The sequence below is a fragment of the Aotus nancymaae genome, unplaced genomic scaffold, assembly GCF_030222135.1.
Source record: "Aotus nancymaae isolate 86718 unplaced genomic scaffold, 86718_ANA_hifiasm-v0.15.2.pri h1tg000059l, whole genome shotgun sequence".
In the NCBI taxonomy this organism is placed as follows: domain Eukaryota; kingdom Metazoa; phylum Chordata; class Mammalia; order Primates; family Aotidae; genus Aotus; species Aotus nancymaae.
Window position 1 is genome coordinate 15,813,958 of NW_026988473.1, and position 17,970 is coordinate 15,831,927.

The 17,970-nt window shown below is 35.3% G+C and overlaps 1 protein-coding gene across 23 annotated transcripts in view; it reads left to right on the forward strand.

Moving 5' to 3' along the window:
• The window catches only part of PHF21A (PHD finger protein 21A), a 194,696-nt gene that overhangs the window by 22,707 nt on the left and 154,019 nt on the right, over positions 1-17,970 (forward strand). For 17 of the 23 annotated variants that reach the window (XM_021665682.2, XM_021665685.2, XM_021665690.2 and 14 more), the window contains 3 exons: positions 6,394-6,434; positions 8,049-8,160; positions 14,012-14,148. In XM_021665682.2, the coding sequence (XP_021521357.1) occupies positions 14,095-14,148 (54 nt within the window). In that variant the 5' untranslated portion in view covers positions 6,394-6,434; positions 8,049-8,160; positions 14,012-14,094. Of the gene's footprint in view, positions 1-1,627; positions 2,665-6,393; positions 6,435-8,048; positions 8,161-14,011; positions 14,149-17,970 lie in introns of those variants that run through there. The other 6 variants (XM_064364988.1, XM_021665714.2, XM_064364989.1 and 3 more) reach the window with 3 other exon arrangements.

Genomic DNA, 17,970 nt, shown 5'->3' on the forward strand with positions numbered 1-17,970 from the left:
GATTCCTAGATTGAGAGCAGTGAATCTGGGTTTTAGGCTGAGCTTTTCCTCTTATTATCTTTGTAGATTTTAGCTAGTCATCTGAACTTCTTGGACCTCTCTTTCCCCGTGAAATGAAGGTATGGATCTGGCCCTCTGAGGTCTCCATTCTAGTTTTAGGCTGTTTGAGGGCCTACTTTCCTAGGTACTGAAGGAAATAGAGTACTGTAAGGCAGGCAGTGGTTTCTAATCCCAGCTCCCTATCAGAATCTTTTGGGGAAACTTAAATACAGATTTATGGGTTCTAAATAAGACATAATATATTCAGTATCTTTAAGGAGTAGGGCCTGTGAATCTGTATTTTGTTAACTTTTATGTGTTATCCTGATCTAGGATTGAGACAATATTCTGTTCGTGTGTGTGTGTGTGTGTGTGTGTGTGTGTGTGTGTGTGTCTTCATTCTAGTTAGGGAGATGTCATATAGGTTAGATTAAAATGTGAAGCAGTATGTGGTTAAATTTGAAAATGAATGAGAAAGATGATAAACACTTCAGGAGTTTAAACAAAGGAAGAATTGGAAATTAGGATGGTTTGGGCAGATCTCTGTTAATCAGTAAGTCTTTATCTAGTGTGTGGGTGAGATTTGGATAGTTAGAGAGAAGGTAAAAAGGTATTATTCTTGGTATAAGGAAGAGCATAAGTAAAAGTTGGGGAGTGGAACAATTCTGATCATAATTTTAGTTTTTATTTTAGTATTCTTCTGCTCCTGAAACTGCTATAGATTTCCTCTATAATTTGAGGGAGTGAGCCATGAAGATATTTGGAGGAAAAGAGTGTCCCAGCCAGAGTGCAAGGAAATAAAGAGCCCCAAGAAGGGAACTTGCCTGGAGGGTCTGCAGTGCAGAAAGGAGGCCAGTGTTGCTGGAGTGATTGAGCAATGGGGAGATGGGGTGGCTGAGAGTGGCAGAGGCCCACATCACTTAGTGCCTTGTGGGCCATTGAAAGGAACTTCATCTTTTTTCAGAGTATGGTGGGAAGCCATTGGAGGGTTTTTAGCAGAGGAGTAACAAGATCTGTCTTGGGTTTTGAAAAGCTCAGTCTGGCTCATGAGAGAATATACCTTAGCGGGTCTAGGGTGGAAGTGGGGAGGCCTGTTAGGAGGCTGTTGCAATTATCTAGGTAAAAGGTGAAGGTGACTTGGACCAGGGAGGTGATAGGAGAGTTGAGACAAGTGGTCATGGTGAATATATTTTGAAGGTAGAGGCACACGGTTAACTGTTGGAGTAGATGTGGGGTGTGGAGAAAGAGGAGTCTTAAGATGACTTTTAGGATTTTTTTTTTTTTTTTTTTTTTTTGAGACGGAGTTTCGCTCGTTACCCAGGCTGGAGTGCAATGGCACGATCTCGGCTCACCGCAACTTCCGCCTCCTGGGTTCAGGCAATTCCCTGCCTCAGCCTCCTGAGTAGCTGGGATTACAGGCACGCGCCACCATGCCCAGCTAATTTTTTTTTTTTTTTTGTATTAGTAGAGACGGGGTTTCACCATGTTGACCAGGATGGTCTCGATCTGTTCACCTCGTGATCCACCCGCCTCGGCCTCCCAAAGTGCTGGGATTACAGGCTTGAGCCACCGCGCCCGGCCCTAGGATTTTTTTCTTCTGAAGGGGTGGAGATTTATTGAGATGAGCATGACTCTGAGGAGGAAGTTAGGGGAGAAGTAGTCAGGAGTTTAGTTTTGGATGTGTTGAGCTTGAGATACCTATTTGACCAGTGTTGAGTGGGCAGTTGGGTATATGAGTTTGGAATTCAAGGGAAGGATCTGTGCTGGAGATAAAAATTAGAAATTGCCAGGGTGTAGATCCTTTTATAGCCATGAGACTGTGTGAGATCACCTAAGGGGAAGAGTTCCAAGAAATGAGTCCTGGGACAATTTCACATTTTGAGGTGTTGGAGGTAAGGAGGAACCAGCAAAAGAAACCAGGGAGAGTAGCCAGAGAGATGAGGAAGAAAATCAAGAGAGGATGGTTTCCTGGAAGTCAAGAGAAAAAAAATTTCAAGGAGGAAGAAATGATCAGTGGGTCAAAAAATACTGGTCAAGGAAGTGAAGACTGTTTTCTATTGGATTAAACAACTGCTAAATCTCTGGTGATCTTGACAAGAATGGAGGGAGGCAAAGGGCCTAATGGGTTGTGTTCGATAGAGAATAGGAGGAGAGGAATTAGAGACAGGGAGTATGATTAACTCTTTCAGGGAGTTTTGCTATAAACATGAATCTAGACAGGGACAATAACTAGAGAAGGATATGGAGTCAAGGGAGGTTTTTAAAAATTTTGTTTTAAATTATTATTATTTAAGATAGAAGGAACAAAATGATCCAGTAATGATAAGGGGAAAATTGATGCTCCATGAGAGTAAAGGGAGAAGCTAGAGGTATGTCCAGGAGAGGGTAAAAGAGGTGGGGACAAGAGGGATGGTTATTAAGATGTTGGGGCCCCAGAGACTAAACACATCAAGTGGGATTCTGCTTTTTCTTCTAACCTCTTATCTGCATTTAAATTTATTTCAAACTTACTTGCTTTCTGTTGGAAGTTAGGAAGGGCAGATAAAAAGCACTAAAACTGTGGTATATAAAGCTCAGTTTTGGGGCCTCTTACAGTAGGGGAAGAGAAGAGATTGAATCTTCTGGGTAAGGTGACATTTTAAAGTGTCTTTGAATGACAATTATCTGTGCTATTCTAGTCCCTTATCAAAATTTATGATTGAGCACAGGCTATAAACTTAATCATTTGAAATTTGTAGTAGGGTGAATTAAATTTTAGCCTAATTTAAAACATTATCTAGTATTAAACTTTTTCTCTGCAAATTTTGTTTGTTTAATACAGATTCTTCATATACAAGGGTTTCAGATATTTTATAAAAGGTACTTAAATATTAATCACATTAGATTTATTTATAATAGTTAAAATATTATAACCATATCGGAAATCTAGATGATTTGTTTCTTTACCAGCTCTAATTAGAGCAGTTACCTGTGAAGTTCTAGAGAGGTGAACAGTCTTCTGTTTATGAAAAATTGTATGACTTTATATTAGCAAGAGAATATAACACCTCTAAAAGCAAAAATAATTTCATTTACTCTAATTTAGGTGTTTTGGATATATTTTCCAAGAACAAATTTATCTTTTAAAAATTTCAGCAAATATGGTTAAAATTTTGAACTACCTTAGTTAGAAGTGTGAAATGTATGTGAGAAACAAACTAAGTGGCTTTTAACCAGCTTAACATGAAGAACTCAAACTTTCTTTCAGACTTAAATATGTTTTACATATGGATAGTGTAAAAGCACAAATGTGTGTATAGATCTTGCTTTTTTGCTGCTCAGTCTTCTTAAATTATAGAAATAAAATATTTGCTTTTCTTTTTTTTTTTTTTCAATTTCCAAATGGTAGTCAATTAATATTCAATCTTCAGAAGAAACACTTTGGGATTTCTGATGTGCACAGTATTTAAGAATCATTAGTCTAAAAATAATTTCGTCTTTTGGGGTATGTGAACCTCATTGTGAAACCAATTAAAGCTGTGGACCCTCTTTCAAGAAAATTGTACCTATGCTGATATGTATAGAATTTAGCATATAGTATGAAGCAGTTGACCCCTCTGAAGCACATTCATGGGATCCCTTAGGTTTAAGAGATTTCATATTTTGTTTTGTTTTTGTTTGTTTGTTTTGTTTTTGAGACAGAGACTCGCTCTGTCACCAAGCTGGAGTGCAGTGGCACAATCTCGGCTCACTGCAGTGTCCCCCTCCTGGGTTCAAGCGATTCTCCTGCCTCAGCCTCCCGAGTAGCTGGGATTGCAGGCGTGTGCACCACACCCAGCTAAATTTTTTTTGTATTTTTAGTAGAGATGGGGTTTCACCATGTTGGCCAGGATGATCTCGATCTCCTGACCTTGTGATCTGCCTGGCTTAGCCTTTCAAAGTGCTGGGATTACAGGCTTGAGCCACCATGCCCGGCCAGGATTTCATGTTTTAAGAATTTTCCTAGATGGCTTACTCATGTGATTTTTCTTTAAAACTTTATATACAAACTTTTCCAAAAATATTTCGCTAGTGTTTGTTGTAGTTTGTTTTTTATAAGAGTAACTGCTGCAGTGGGTTAAGAGAAAGTTAGGTCTGGTGGAAAATGAACTCAGTTAAAGGAATCTTGGGCCAGTAAGCTCTTCTTCAGCTTCACGACCAGCTAGCTGAGTGACCTTTGGGGAAATCACTTAACTTCTCGGGCTTTGATTTCCTATGCGATTTCTGCAGTCCCTACAAGTAGTCTTATGAGTGGTTTCATAACATCAGGATTTCAGGATATCATAGCAAAATTCTTTATCCATTTAGGATTGGCCTTGCTAGTCGTTTTTGGAGAAAATGCTTTTGGAGATAAGGTATATGTACAGTGTGCTGCCTTTTATTAAATATGACTTTTCAGCAGCATTTAGTAATACTTTTTCAAATGCTGCATAAGTTAAAATCCCAGTTCCATCCTCATTATTTTGAATTTCAACATATTTTATATATTCTGGGTATAAGGCTGTATTGATTATACATATTGCAATTATCACCTCCAATTCTGTGGCTTGTTTTTTCACTTTCTTAATGGTGTTTTTTTGATGAACAGAAGTTTTTAATTTTGTCCAATTTATCAGTCTTTTCCTTTTTATTATATTTTAAAATGGTAATATTTTACTTCCTAATCAACAACTTGGAAGAAAACAGTTCCAGAAAGTCATTCGTTTAACAAATAATGCTGCTGGAAATCGATGCATAAGAAATTATCCCCAGCCTGAAAGAGCTAACGTGAAAGCCCTAATAGGGAAGATAAGCCCGCAACAGACAGCTTAAGTGTCTATTTAGTCAATTCATTGATTTAACAAGTATTTATTGAACATTTACTATGTGCCTGGTACTGTCTCAGGCAGCCTTTTGAGTGGTACAGAGTCCTATAGATATCAGTAGTGTTAAGAATCCACTTTTTAATAACTGCATTGTTCTGTGATTGTTGCATGCTTTTTCTTTTGGTTGGGAGTCATCCTAACCTTGGTGATTAAAACTGTTATTTGCATGGGCCTGAGGACTTTATAAAGGACTGCTGCTAAAGAAAGGCAGCATAGAACAACACATTAAATTTCTTTTGGAAATGAATGCTAACTGCATGAACTGGGGCCCTTTTAAATAATTTTATTGTATGTTTGGTATAACTGTACATGATTAAACAAAGATTTACAATCTGGGAGACACGAAGCTCTTCTGAAATATTCCCTGAGGAAATGAGACACTATTGGAGTAATATCAGTCAACAAACACCATATTTAATGGAAAGAAAGACATGTAGTTCTAGAGCATAACATAGTGGAGTTTAAATAATTTAATACTAAAATATTAAGGGAAAAGTTTTAATTTTCTTCTAATATTAGATCGGGATCCCCAAACCTTAATTTTCGTTCTGGCTTTATCACTGATTAGATATGTGGCATAGAAACAAATAGCTTTTGTGTATGTGGTTTATAATCTGATAAGACATGGACAGGCATGGTGGCTCACACCTGTGATTCCAGCACTTTGGGAGGTTGAGGCGGGGAGGATTGCTTGAGCCCAGGGGTTCGATACCAGCTTGGGCAACAGTGAGGCCTGTCTCTACAAAAAAATAAAATAATAGCAAGGCATGATGGCATACTTGTGGTCCTAGCTATTCAGGAGGCTGAGGTGGGAGGATCACTTAAGCCTGGGAGGTTGAGGCTGCAGTGAGCTGTGACTGTGCCACTGCACTGCGGCCTGGGAAACAGAATGAGACTCTGTCTCAAAAAAAAAAAAAAAAAAAAAAAAAAATGGTGAGACACATCTAAGAATGTGAGGAAAGGTTAATTAAAATTCTGACTATACATTATTATAAAATGCTATGATTTTAAAACCTTGCATAAGGCAAATGCATTTCAAGATTAATTGAAGAGAATGCCTTTTACGAGGACCAAACTAAGGACCAGTGATGTTAGCTTAATTTGTTACTATAAAGCAACCGACAGTAGAGGTCACTTGTTGGGTTTGAAGGAGTAGTTATATGTTATTTAAATAAGGTGCATTTTATTTCTATGTGCTCTTAGGAAAGGAAAATTGTCAACTGCTTACTTTCCCTTGTCTTGAAAAACTATGGAAAAGTAGTGATTTAACTGCTCTTGAGTTCCTTCTTTGCTGTAAAAATTACCTATTGTTTCTTTTTTTTCTTTTGGGTTTTAAAACTTTGGAAATTTTTGTGTGTTTTGGTTTTTTCTTCTTAAAATCAGATACAAATCTTTGAGTCTTCAGCTTTTGATGACATGTTATAAATATGTGTGTGTTGTCTAATTCCATTTTCCCGTTCTTCTGTTACAGGGGGCTAGAGAGCTGAAGAAGAGCCAGTTTCCCCAAAATTGGTAAGTACTTTCACTAAGTAGACATAGTATGCCTGATGCTAGCTGGATAATAATTCAAATACTGTGATTTTTTTTTTTTTCCAAAAAAGCTGTCTCTCAGAAATGGGGCTTTGCTGTTTTCCCTGAGTGGAAATGAATTGTCTAATGTCACATAGCTATATTTCAAACCCATTTGTATTTCTGCTAATACAGCTAGGCCTGCATGTTCCTCCATTCCGATAACCTGTTAAGATGTAAAAGTCCCCTTTTCCAAAAATGTCCTTAATGCAGTGGTTCGAGTTGAGAATTCAAAAGTCAAGAAATTCAAAAGTTCAGATTCCCAGCCAGGCCCAGTGGTATGTGCCTGTAGTCCCAGTTACTCAGGAAGCTGAGGCAGCAGGATGGCTTGAGCCAGTTCAAGTCCAGCCTGGGCAACAAAGCAAGACCCACATCTCTTAAAAAAAGAAGATTAAGATTCCTGTAGTGTTTTGTGTTACTTAATATGCTGTTATATTTGATGACTTTAGTATATGTGCAAAATGGCTTAGGTTAATGTAACTGTGGAAACTTGACTTTGAAATTTGGGACTCGTGTTTATTTATATTCTTAAACTTAATATTGGACTAGCCTCATGTCTGATTAGTACATTTTTTAGTGTGTGTTGTTTTATATAATTCTTAAAAAGGAAAAAGAGAGAAAGAGAGAGAGAGAAAAATGTAATCATGTGGGACATATAGGCAAACTTTTTTCCTGATATCTACTTTGATAGATTTTTTTTATATGGCTTATAAATCCTCACTCTTAATCATTTCTTTGAATGCACAGGGCAATCTAATGACTAGCCGTCAAACAAATATTAACTTTATTAGAAGAGTGTGTATTATTTAAAAAATTAAACTCAAATAAGATAACTGGAATAGGGTAGTTGCCTAGTGCAAGACTATTCCTTTTTAAAAATATTTTTAAATCCTCTCTCTCAAATAGTAATTAACTTAGTGGATGGAGTAGATGTAGTAGATATTTGGCCAAAGTTTCCTTTTGATAGCTTATGATGCTTGTGGTGTCTCTCTTCCTTTTAGGGAACGGGGTTTGATCGTGATTCATGGAGGCACTTGAACTAAATTAACCCTTGCATTTTACTACCTTTTGATTCTACTTGCCTTTCTCTCATGAAACCTTTTAAAATAGATAATCAAGATCCTATAACTCTTACTTTGACATGGGACAGAATCTTAGAGAAGGGACCTTAACCCATTTATACCAGAGGTTGCAAATTTTTTGTGTGTGAAAAATCAGACCTTGGCGATGATCTTGAGCAGTAGGATATAAATAATTCCCACAAGCTTAGTGTTCCAATAATGGAACACTAGGTATGGGTTAAGGACCTTCTCCTCCAATATTTTACCCTGTGTGACAGTTTCTTCTAGATCCCTGACAGGTTGTTATTCAGGTACATATTGAATACTACATGTTTAAAAAATGTAGCTTATTTTCTATAATGTATTCTGAGGAATTCTACTTCCACAGAAACTGAATAAGTATTATTGAAGGGGGCGGGGGTGGGAAAGGGTTCTTTGGTCAAATAATTTGGGAAATGCTGCATTAAACAAAGTTAAACAGGTTTCTTTACTGCAGGACTTCTCAGAACCTTTAATATGCTAATGTGCATTGTGAATCTCCAAGAGGGGGATATGATATGCAGCATTCTTGAATACTTCTAATGACAGGGAGCCCACTACCTCATAAGGTAACCCATTCCTTTTTTGTACAACTCTAATCCTTAGTTCTTCCTTTTCCTTATATTGATCTGAAATATATCTCCCATAACTTCCACTTCTATTAAGTATTTATTGGTTATGTTGAAACTACCACACCCACTTGTGTTATCCTTTGTGTGGTATATATTTGTAAGATTCTGGACAGGCATGTCTGGACAGTTTTTTCAAAAAAATGATCATTAAATATTAATAGGATTCTGGTAAATGTGATAACCAGTTCTAAAATCTTGGCCTCATTGTCACTATGCTCTTAAACCCTACTTCTCAACCTCCATTTTCAATTTCTGTGTATTTAAAAATTTACTCAGTTTTCTTTTTGTTGGATACGGTTGGGATAATTTAGTAGACATGCTTGATTTTTGTAAAGAAAAGAAATAGAAGACTGTATGTAGACAGCCTGGACCCCAGAAAGCAGAGGTATAAACTGTACATTGGGCTGAGCACTGATGATGGTGGGGAGGGGTCCAGGACTCTATGCAGACCTGTGAAGGAAGGTGCTATGGGTAACCCTGGCCTGGCCCAAGGCACCATAAAAGCCTGCACGTTGCAGCAGAGGTATGAACTGCATGGAGATTCCTTTTTAAAAAAATGAGAACTTGCCCCCTACCCCTTCCAAAACAAATAGAGATGAGAAAGATATTTTATACTCACATACATTCAGACATTTAGATATCATAAATGTAATGATATGTATGCATATGTATTTTTAATTTAATTTAATAATTAGGAAACAACATTATTAAATGTAATTTACTAACATGGAAACATCCAACTAGCTAAGGAGGTATTTGTCAAGAGCTATCATACCAGGATTTGAATATAGTAACCTTACCAGATTCAGAGGGTTAGCCTCTAAAATCAGGATTGCGAAGCTCTTTGTGCAGTAGTATTTTCTGTTCACCTGTGGAGTGTCATAAAAGAAATACTGTGATGAAAATAAATCAAGACGTGTTGAAAATGTGCTAAATGATAAGAAAATAAACATTACATTATGTTTTTTAATGTTGTCATTTGTGTTGATTCATGTTAATAAATGTTAAAGTTTTTAATAAATAATATTAAAAGAATTTTATTATTTTTGGCATTCATGGTAATTTTAGCACTAACGTTAATGAAGATATTTTATCTCTCTATATGTTAGATACATAGTAAGAAGTAAGTATTTTGTACAAATTGAAACCTGAAATTTGAGTATTAATCATGGGACAAGAAATAAAAATACGTAGATCTGTCAAGACTTACTACTTTTTCCTATTTAAAAAAATGAATTTAACCTACTTTAAACATTGTGTCTGAGAATATGGATCAGAAGCAGAGAAGTTTCACATCAAATAAATGCATGGTACAGAGAACATGGAGTTGTCCTTTTTAGAGACAGTTTGGGGCACACTGTGTCATGGACTTATTGTTAAAGATGTTGGTTGATGAGTCAAGTTTTGATTGGAAAAAGGTTTCTGTCAATTCAGTAACAGCAAAATATTTCTTAGCAGTAAAATCAGAGTTACAGCTTTCCTACGAGTTATTAGAATCATAATAAAAGACCTACAGGTCACATACCTTCAAGCAGACGTATACCCAGAGAAATAGTTAGAAGAATCTCCATAGAGAGTTTGAGAACAGAAAAGCTTACAGTCCTCTAGCTATATACTGTGCAGAGAAGTTTTATTAAAAAGTCTGTATAGAGAAAATAATTAAATGTATTAAAACTATCATAAAACTTTACAGTTTGCAAAGGGCTTTTCATATAATTTTGCCTTATTTAAACTGCAACAGTCTTATGAAGTAGGTGATATTGTTTCCATTTTCCTGATTTACAAGCAAACAAACCCTGAGGATGAGAGTAGTCACACTGTGAGTAAGTAGAAGTAGAATTAGTGTTTTTTGGTTTTTGGGATGATGAATGTGCTTTCCAGATATCATGGCTGACCTTTTTAGTGGGATTTGATAATTGTTTCTGTTTGTTTGATTTGTGTGTTTGGTTTTATGTTTTTTTGTTATTGTTGTTATTGGAAGGTGAGAAGCCATTAGGTATTGGAATGGTTTGATGTGTACAGTTTGGAAGATTGCAAATGCTAGTATTTTGGGCTAGGGAAGTGCCCTCGTTGATGGTGACTTGTAGAGCTATTGGATGGTGAGAGGTATTATGCTGGAATACAGTGTGTTACCATCTTGTGAGTCTGATGATATCCACCTTGCAGTAACTAATTGGTTCTTTATAACTTAGTAGAATTTGTCAAAATATGTTAAATTATCTTTTAAAAGTGTAGCAAATAATTTTTTTGATGCTATAACTGCCTCCCAGTGGTATTCAGATGATGACTGCCTGATTATGTCCAAGATCTCAAAATATTTTTTCAGCTGGGTGCAGTGGCTAATATCCCACATTTTGGGAGGCTGAAGGTGGATGGATCACTTTAGCCCAGGAGCTCAAGACCAGCCCGAACAACATGGCAAAACCCTGTCACTACAAAAAAATACAAAAATTAGCCATTGCTACAGGTAGTGCACACCTGTAGTCACAGCTACTCAAGAGGCTGAGGCAGGAGGATTGCTTGAGCCCAGAAGTCGAGGCTGCAGTAAACCGTGATTGCACCACTGCATTCCAGCCTGGGTGACACAACGAGACCTTGTCTCAGGAAAAAAAAATTTTTTCTTTTTTTTTTTTTAATTTGAGGCAGTTTCTTGCTCTGTTGCCCAGGCTGTAGTGCAGTGGCGTGATCTTGGCTCACCACATCCTCCACCTCCAGGTTCAGGCGATTCTCCTGCCTCAGCTTCTCAAGTAGCCGGGACTACAGGCGTGTGCCACCACGTCCAGCTAATTTTTGTATTTTTCGAAGAAATGGAGTTTCAGCATGTTGGCCAGGATGGTCTCGATCTCTTGACCTTGTGATCCGCCCACCTCAGCCTCCCAAAGAGCTGGGATTACAGGTGTGAGCCACCATACCCTGCCAAAAAAATTTTGTTCAAAAGATTCAGCATGTATTCATGACCAGCCTGGGCAACATAGTGAGACCCCTTCTGTACAAGAAAAGATAAAATTAAAAAAGCATAATTCAATATGTACCTGCCTTGTTTTTGTAAACTATAAATATATGTATATAATTTGTTTCTTTATGCACAGACCAGTCTCTTAAAATTACTATCCAGAAGGAGACCTTTCTGAAGAAAAGAAAAATAATTTCAAGTGAATCTTCTAATCCTTCATATATTTTTCTACAATTAGTCCTACCTTTTTTTTAACCCTTCAGTTTTATTTTGAAATAAATGAGTAGTTGGCATTTAGAGTCCTTGCCAAGTAAAACTTCATGCCTTTGTGTATCTCTAAGAAGCAGACAGCAATCTGATGGAGAAAGTAAAAGCCATCAGCTCCTCATTAGCTTGAGTTGCAGGCTTATTATTGTGCGAGGCACTCTTTGACATTTACAGTCTTCGGGTTAAACCCTGGTTTTAACTTTTTCTTTTCCTGAGCATTTTGTTTGATAGTATAACGTTTTCTGATGCTTTATCCACTAATCCTTGGTTAATGTTTTCTTGTTTAAAAAGAAGTGCATTTTTAAATGGAAAATTTCGAAAATATCAGTACACCCAAAAGAAGAAAGTAAATAACTGTCAGTGCTACCACCTAGAGATAACCATCAGCAAATTATGAAGTGGCACCTGACAGATATTCTACACAGCTCAGAGTGTTATTATTTTTACAGGTCTTCAGTTTGATAGACAGAGCATATCATCTTAATTATATTTCTGTGTCTTAAATGCAGATGGAAGTTTTTTATGTTTGTTGGTCATTCTTATTTCTTCTGTAAATTGTTTTTTCATAGATTTTTGTTATCAATTTTTGAGAGCCCTAAATATATAAACTATATTAGCCCTTTGTCATGTATAATGTAAATTCTTGGTGTTTTAACCTGCCGTTCATTTCCAGAGTTTATCTGAGTTGAGTTGAACTATGGTTTTATATGTTACTATCAGTAGAATAAAGTATGAATATTTGAAAAATACCCCTTCAACTTCAGAGTGATTCTTGACTTGACAAAAATTATAAGGAATCATTTTGGACACATTTTCTGGTAGAGCCTTGTAAAAATTAAAACCAAGTGTTGTTTTCAAGAACTGTAATACATAAGAATTTGAGTAGGGAGCTTATTTTAGTATTTAAAATTAAACTGGCTCTGTAGTTTTAATTTTAGTGTTACAGGTAGAGTAAGCTTACATGATAATAAAAATCCTAGTCTTAGTAACTTTATGATTCTGATATTTATTTATTGATTGGTTGTTGTTCCAAATATTTTAAAAGATAGTAAGTAGGTAAAACTACCGAGATTTGTTTACCACGGTATGTCTCCCTTTCTAAGTTATTAATATCTCCACTAAATATACTGCCTTTTAAAATGTTTTGGTTGACATTATCATTATACAGTAAACCTTTCCTACCCTTTACAAAAGTGAATTTAAAGGAATTTTGCACTTTTGAAATTTATTCTTTTTTACATTTGAGTATTTTGATGATATATATATATATATATAATATAGTATATAAGCCCTAAGAAAGATTGCTGCTACTGTTTTATGCCTAATGAGAATAAGCAAATATAATGAAAACTCACATTCACAAAAATACGTTACCTAGTTAATGATTCCATTATAACTCTATTAAACCAGTTTTCAGAGGACTTTTAGAAAACTTAGGTTAAATATAGACTTTACCCATAGTTAAATAATATTTAGAAATATGAAGATCATGAATCTTACTGTATTGATTTAAGGTGTAGTGGTTCCTCTAACTTTCTGATTTTTCCTTTTCCCAATTTATATGAATGCTAAAAAGCTGCTCTAGCTACAAGTTTTATAGGTGCAAAGAAGAGAAGAAATTTGAAGTAAAATTTAAATTTATTCAGACAAAAACAGACTTTTGCTTTGGCAGAGTACCTAAAATCATGTCTAAGGCCACATTCACGAAATGAAAAAAGTAATAAAGGATAAATTAGCCACTGAATTAATTTAAATTAGAGTAGTGATAATTGGAGGAGGATAGGAAGGTCAAGCTGGGTGTCACATTCACAGATTTAGATTTTTGACATTATTTCCACATGCCATTATATGTATAGTCGAAGAGATGACTGGCAAGCTTGAAAGAAGATGATTTTCATTGTAAAGCTGGAAATGTGTTCCATTACTAGACCACCTCATATGTTACACACAATAGATACCTTTTAAAATATCCACATCATAACTTTGTGGATAGCACAGTTATATTGCATTGTATTTATCTGTGTTCAGTATTTATTTGTTAAATGTAAATGCTTAAGTTATACCAGAATTTTCCCATTTTGAGTTTCTCTATTTTTTATATAGAGTAAGAACTCATGCAAATGAAAGTACCCTGGCATTCGTTAACTTCCAAGAAACCCTGAACTCTCCAGTTCACTCTGTGTGAAGTTTAAAAATGTACGATTCTGTTGTTATATGTCTCTTTCTGAGGACAGCGTGTCCTGGATGGTTATAATCTCATTGAGGGCAGAAGTGGTCTTGTTCACCTCTATATCCTCAGTATGTAGTAATTAACGCAGTGCTGAGCGTGTAGTGGGTGCTTAGATGTTTCCATGACCAGATTAAACCCTTTTTTTGGTTTTTCATTTCTTAGTTATTTGAAATGTTCTTTGGAGGAATACTTGAAGAATTATTTTGGGGAAAAAAATATCTTTGAGAAATTTCTTGCCCTGTGTTAGAGAAACAAATATTTTTTGACAAAATTTATTTGACATAAATATTTTGTTTATTCCAAATGTAATGATCCAAAACATTTTATGATCTTTACAGCTGCAGTGAGAAGAGGAGTTTGTTACTTTAAACAGAGGCTGAAGAGACTATAGAATCAGCAGAGAAAGTGGAGAAGGTAGAGGATGGAGTTGCAGACTCTACAGGAAGCTCTTAAAGTGGAAATTCAGGTTCACCAGGTACGTTGTAGTATTGGCTTCTCCCACACTGTTGTTAAGTGATGGTCAAGATTAGTAAACAAGCCCATCTCTGGTGTTTAGTACAGTCTTTAATCATCTTTAAGACAGTTACCCAAGAGTCATGTCATTTGCCTTTTATCACTACTCAACAAAGTCATAGAAACTACTTTTAAGAAATTAAAGAAAATATTCCTGACTTCGTTTCTAAAGAAGAGAACTGAAAAGATTATTTTTTTTATATATACCAAAGGTGTTAACAAAAAAGAAAGAAATCTCTTTTCTGCTTTTTGGTTCATCTGAAGGGCTTTATTCATGTGATTTAACTTGCATGTTTTAAATAACAACATGTCTAACTCAACTACCATATGTACCAAAATTTTTACAGATCATATGACTCAGCTTTATGTGTTGATTCCAGTCTTTCGTAAAGAAAATGTGATTATCTTCACAGATGTTTAAATTTCAGATATCACAATTCTTGTATTTTACCTCAGATACCTAGACTAAACAAACATTTAAAGTAATTATAAAAATGTATATATAAATAAATTTTAAATATGTTTGTAAAACAATATATTTTATGTATGTAATAATAAAATATTAAAATATTAAATGTAATTTATATGTGAATATATGAAAGTAAATATATACATAACTATAATCAAAACAAAAAGCTATCTTTAAATAATTACATAATTAAAATTTGTTATGTAAACAGAGTACCACTGTTATATCTTTCTAGACTTTAGCTGGACATCAGACTGAAGACATACATATGTATGCATGTATATAGTCCTTGGTACTCAAAAGTGATTAAGGATGATGCATTGACTGCTTCTGAATTTGTAACAATTGGGGATATGGGAGTGGAGAGAAGGAGAAGTAAAACTACTTTTTAAAGTTGTTTGTTCTTAGGGTATAGTTTCCTTTGTTTTTTCTGAGTAGTCTAAGATAACATTAGCTTTTGAAATCACTAGGAGAATATCTTGGGCCTTTGATAACTACTAGATTTGCATGTTGCCCAGAATTAGTGTGGGTGAGAACTTAAAGGAAGCTTCAGAAGCACCTGTTCAGAAATCCCTGCTGCCGCTCCGGATCTCGTTAAACCCTTGTTCCGCTGCAGAGTTGGCCCTGTGCACGTGGGCTTCTTTAAGTAGGTAATAAGCAGCATACTTTTTTTAAAAAAAAAACCTTGCTTCTGGTACTGAGGAGAGTAGAAATTTGTTAACAAGCTCATTTTTTTCTGAGTGAAAGTAGTTTAACATAGAGGTGTGTTGAATACCCAGTTTGGCTGAATGGCAAGTGATAAAAATTAAATTCACATTTTGTTCAAAGCTGACATCATCATAGAATGAATTTTGGGAGTACAGGAATCAATCTGAAATTAGTGTGGATAAAGGATAATTTTATGATGTTGTGTGTGATTTTTGGAGTTTTTTCTCTTCTGAAGTATTGAGATGGTAAAGTTAACATTCTGCTTTAGTTCCTCCTCACAAGATATGAGCAAGTCCCAAATAATCCTTTCTTGAAAGGCTCATGACCTAAATTAATTGAAGTTAATTACTAAATATTTTGTTTCATATTCCAAATTCAAGCATACCAATTTTATAAACATCACAATTATGAAAAAACAATATTTATTATTCTGTTTGAAATCTAATTAAAATTTTAAATTTACTTTTGTTGACTCAAAAGAGATACAGTATTCTTCCTAAAGTTATTCTAAACACTCTCTTAATATTCATATTAACTGTCAGTTTTGAGCATACAATAAGTAGCTTTTATATGTTTTTGTGATAGTAAACATTTATATGTCAATAATATTTTAACAGAGAACACATAAGATAATTTCACTCTAGTTATATCTTTAATACTTTACTGTTTTTGAAAAAATAATTTCTATGGTGTCACCTACACAATCGTTGATTATGAGAAATTGAGGCATGCCAGAAATGACATTGAGGTAGGGGGATTGGTTACTAGTCTGAGACCAAAGCCAGAACATACATTTGACTAAATATTGGGGCCAAAGCCACCCTTTGTTGCATTTCCAGCTAGGGTATGAGATTAGGGATGAAACTGAGCTTACTGGATAGAAAATGTTTTCTGCAACTACTTGGTATTGCTGTAGTGAAAACAATTTTTGTTCTTTATGTTTTCTTTATTAATGGGAAGATAGTTATGAAAATAGCAATGTACACATAGTTGATGCTCAATAAATATTTAAATAATAATGTCCTGTGATGGACGTCTCATCTTTTTGGGAAAATCGCCTTTTTTCCTCTTCCCTTCTTTGATCTTACTTAGATTTGATGGAAGTCACATTTAAATTTTCAGAGTTATTTACTCTATATGTAATGGAGAATAGTATAAAGCAGAGGTTAGCAAATTTTTTTGTAAAGGGATACATAGTAAATTATTTCCACCTTTACAGGTAATTTATGGTCTCTGTCACAACTACTCTGCTCTACTATTGCACAGACAAAACAGCTATGGACAATATTATGAGTATGGCTTTTTTCCATAAAACTTTATTTGCAAAAACAGGTGGCGGGCCAGATTTGGCCTACAGGTTGTTTTGCTTACCTTTGGCATAAAATATATCCTCAAGAAATATTACCACATTCTTGCAATAGAAAGTAACTTAACTTTGTTAACATGATGTCAGCTTAAAGTTACTAGGGATTTGGATGATCCAGTAAGTTGTCCAGCTTGTCCTGTTCTACCCTTGATTGTTTAAAATGCAGTTTAACTGCTTATAGACAGAAAAATTGGCTTGTTTATTTCCTCTAGAGGTGAAGACTTCATGTGGTTATCAGTGTATTTTTAAATTCCAGTATCTGGAAGAAAACCTTTTTCAGCTTCTAAAAGGTAACAGCGTAGTAGCCAGTCCTCTGGTAACCAAATCAAAAAGGAAAATCAAGAGGTTTTTTCATTGAAGAGTGTGGCTAGCGTTAATGTAAAAATGTATATGTATAAAACCTTGTGTTTCAATTCCTTTAAACTTTTGGAATGTGTATTGTTACTATTTTGTAGTTTAAGTCTAGGATATAGAAGAGCTACTGCCATTAAATATGAAGTAGAATATAGTGACACATACCTTATGTATTTGGAGGTTGCATGGTTGGCAACCTCAGTTATCTAAAATGTGTCTTAGCACCAGTGATAAAGACTTTTGACCAATTAGAATAAATGTCTGAAGTGATACACCAAAGATTGTACATTTTACTAAAGGAGGATTTCTTAGATTATTACATCCTATTCACTTGTCTTAAAATGAGTCCAGTGAGTATACCACACAGCAGGTCTGAAGCAGCAAATTTGAGCTGGATTTCAAGGTTTTTAGAATAGTAGCAAGAGCTGGGCATGGTGGCTCACGCCTGTAATCTCAGCTACTCAGGAGGCTAAGGTGGGAGGATCGCTTGAGGTCAGGATTTCGAGATCAGCGTGGATAACATAGTGAGACCTCATCTCTTAAAAATATTAAAAAAATAAGAATCAGTCAGGCCTGGCAGTTCAAGCCTGTAATCCAAGCTATTTGTGAGGCTGAGGCAGGAGGATGGCTTGAAGTCAGGATTTCGAGACCAGCCTGGATGCATAGTGAGACCTCATCCCTTAAAAATATTAAAAAAAAACAACAACAAATCACACTGCCACATATGCACCTATGCAACAATCTTGCATGTTCTTCACATGTGCCCAAAAACCTAAAATGCAATAAAAAATAAAAATAAAATGAAATAAAAAAAAGTTAGGCAGCCTGGTAGTTTAACCCTGTAATCCAAGCTGCTTGTGAGGCTGAGGCAGGAGGATCACTCGAGG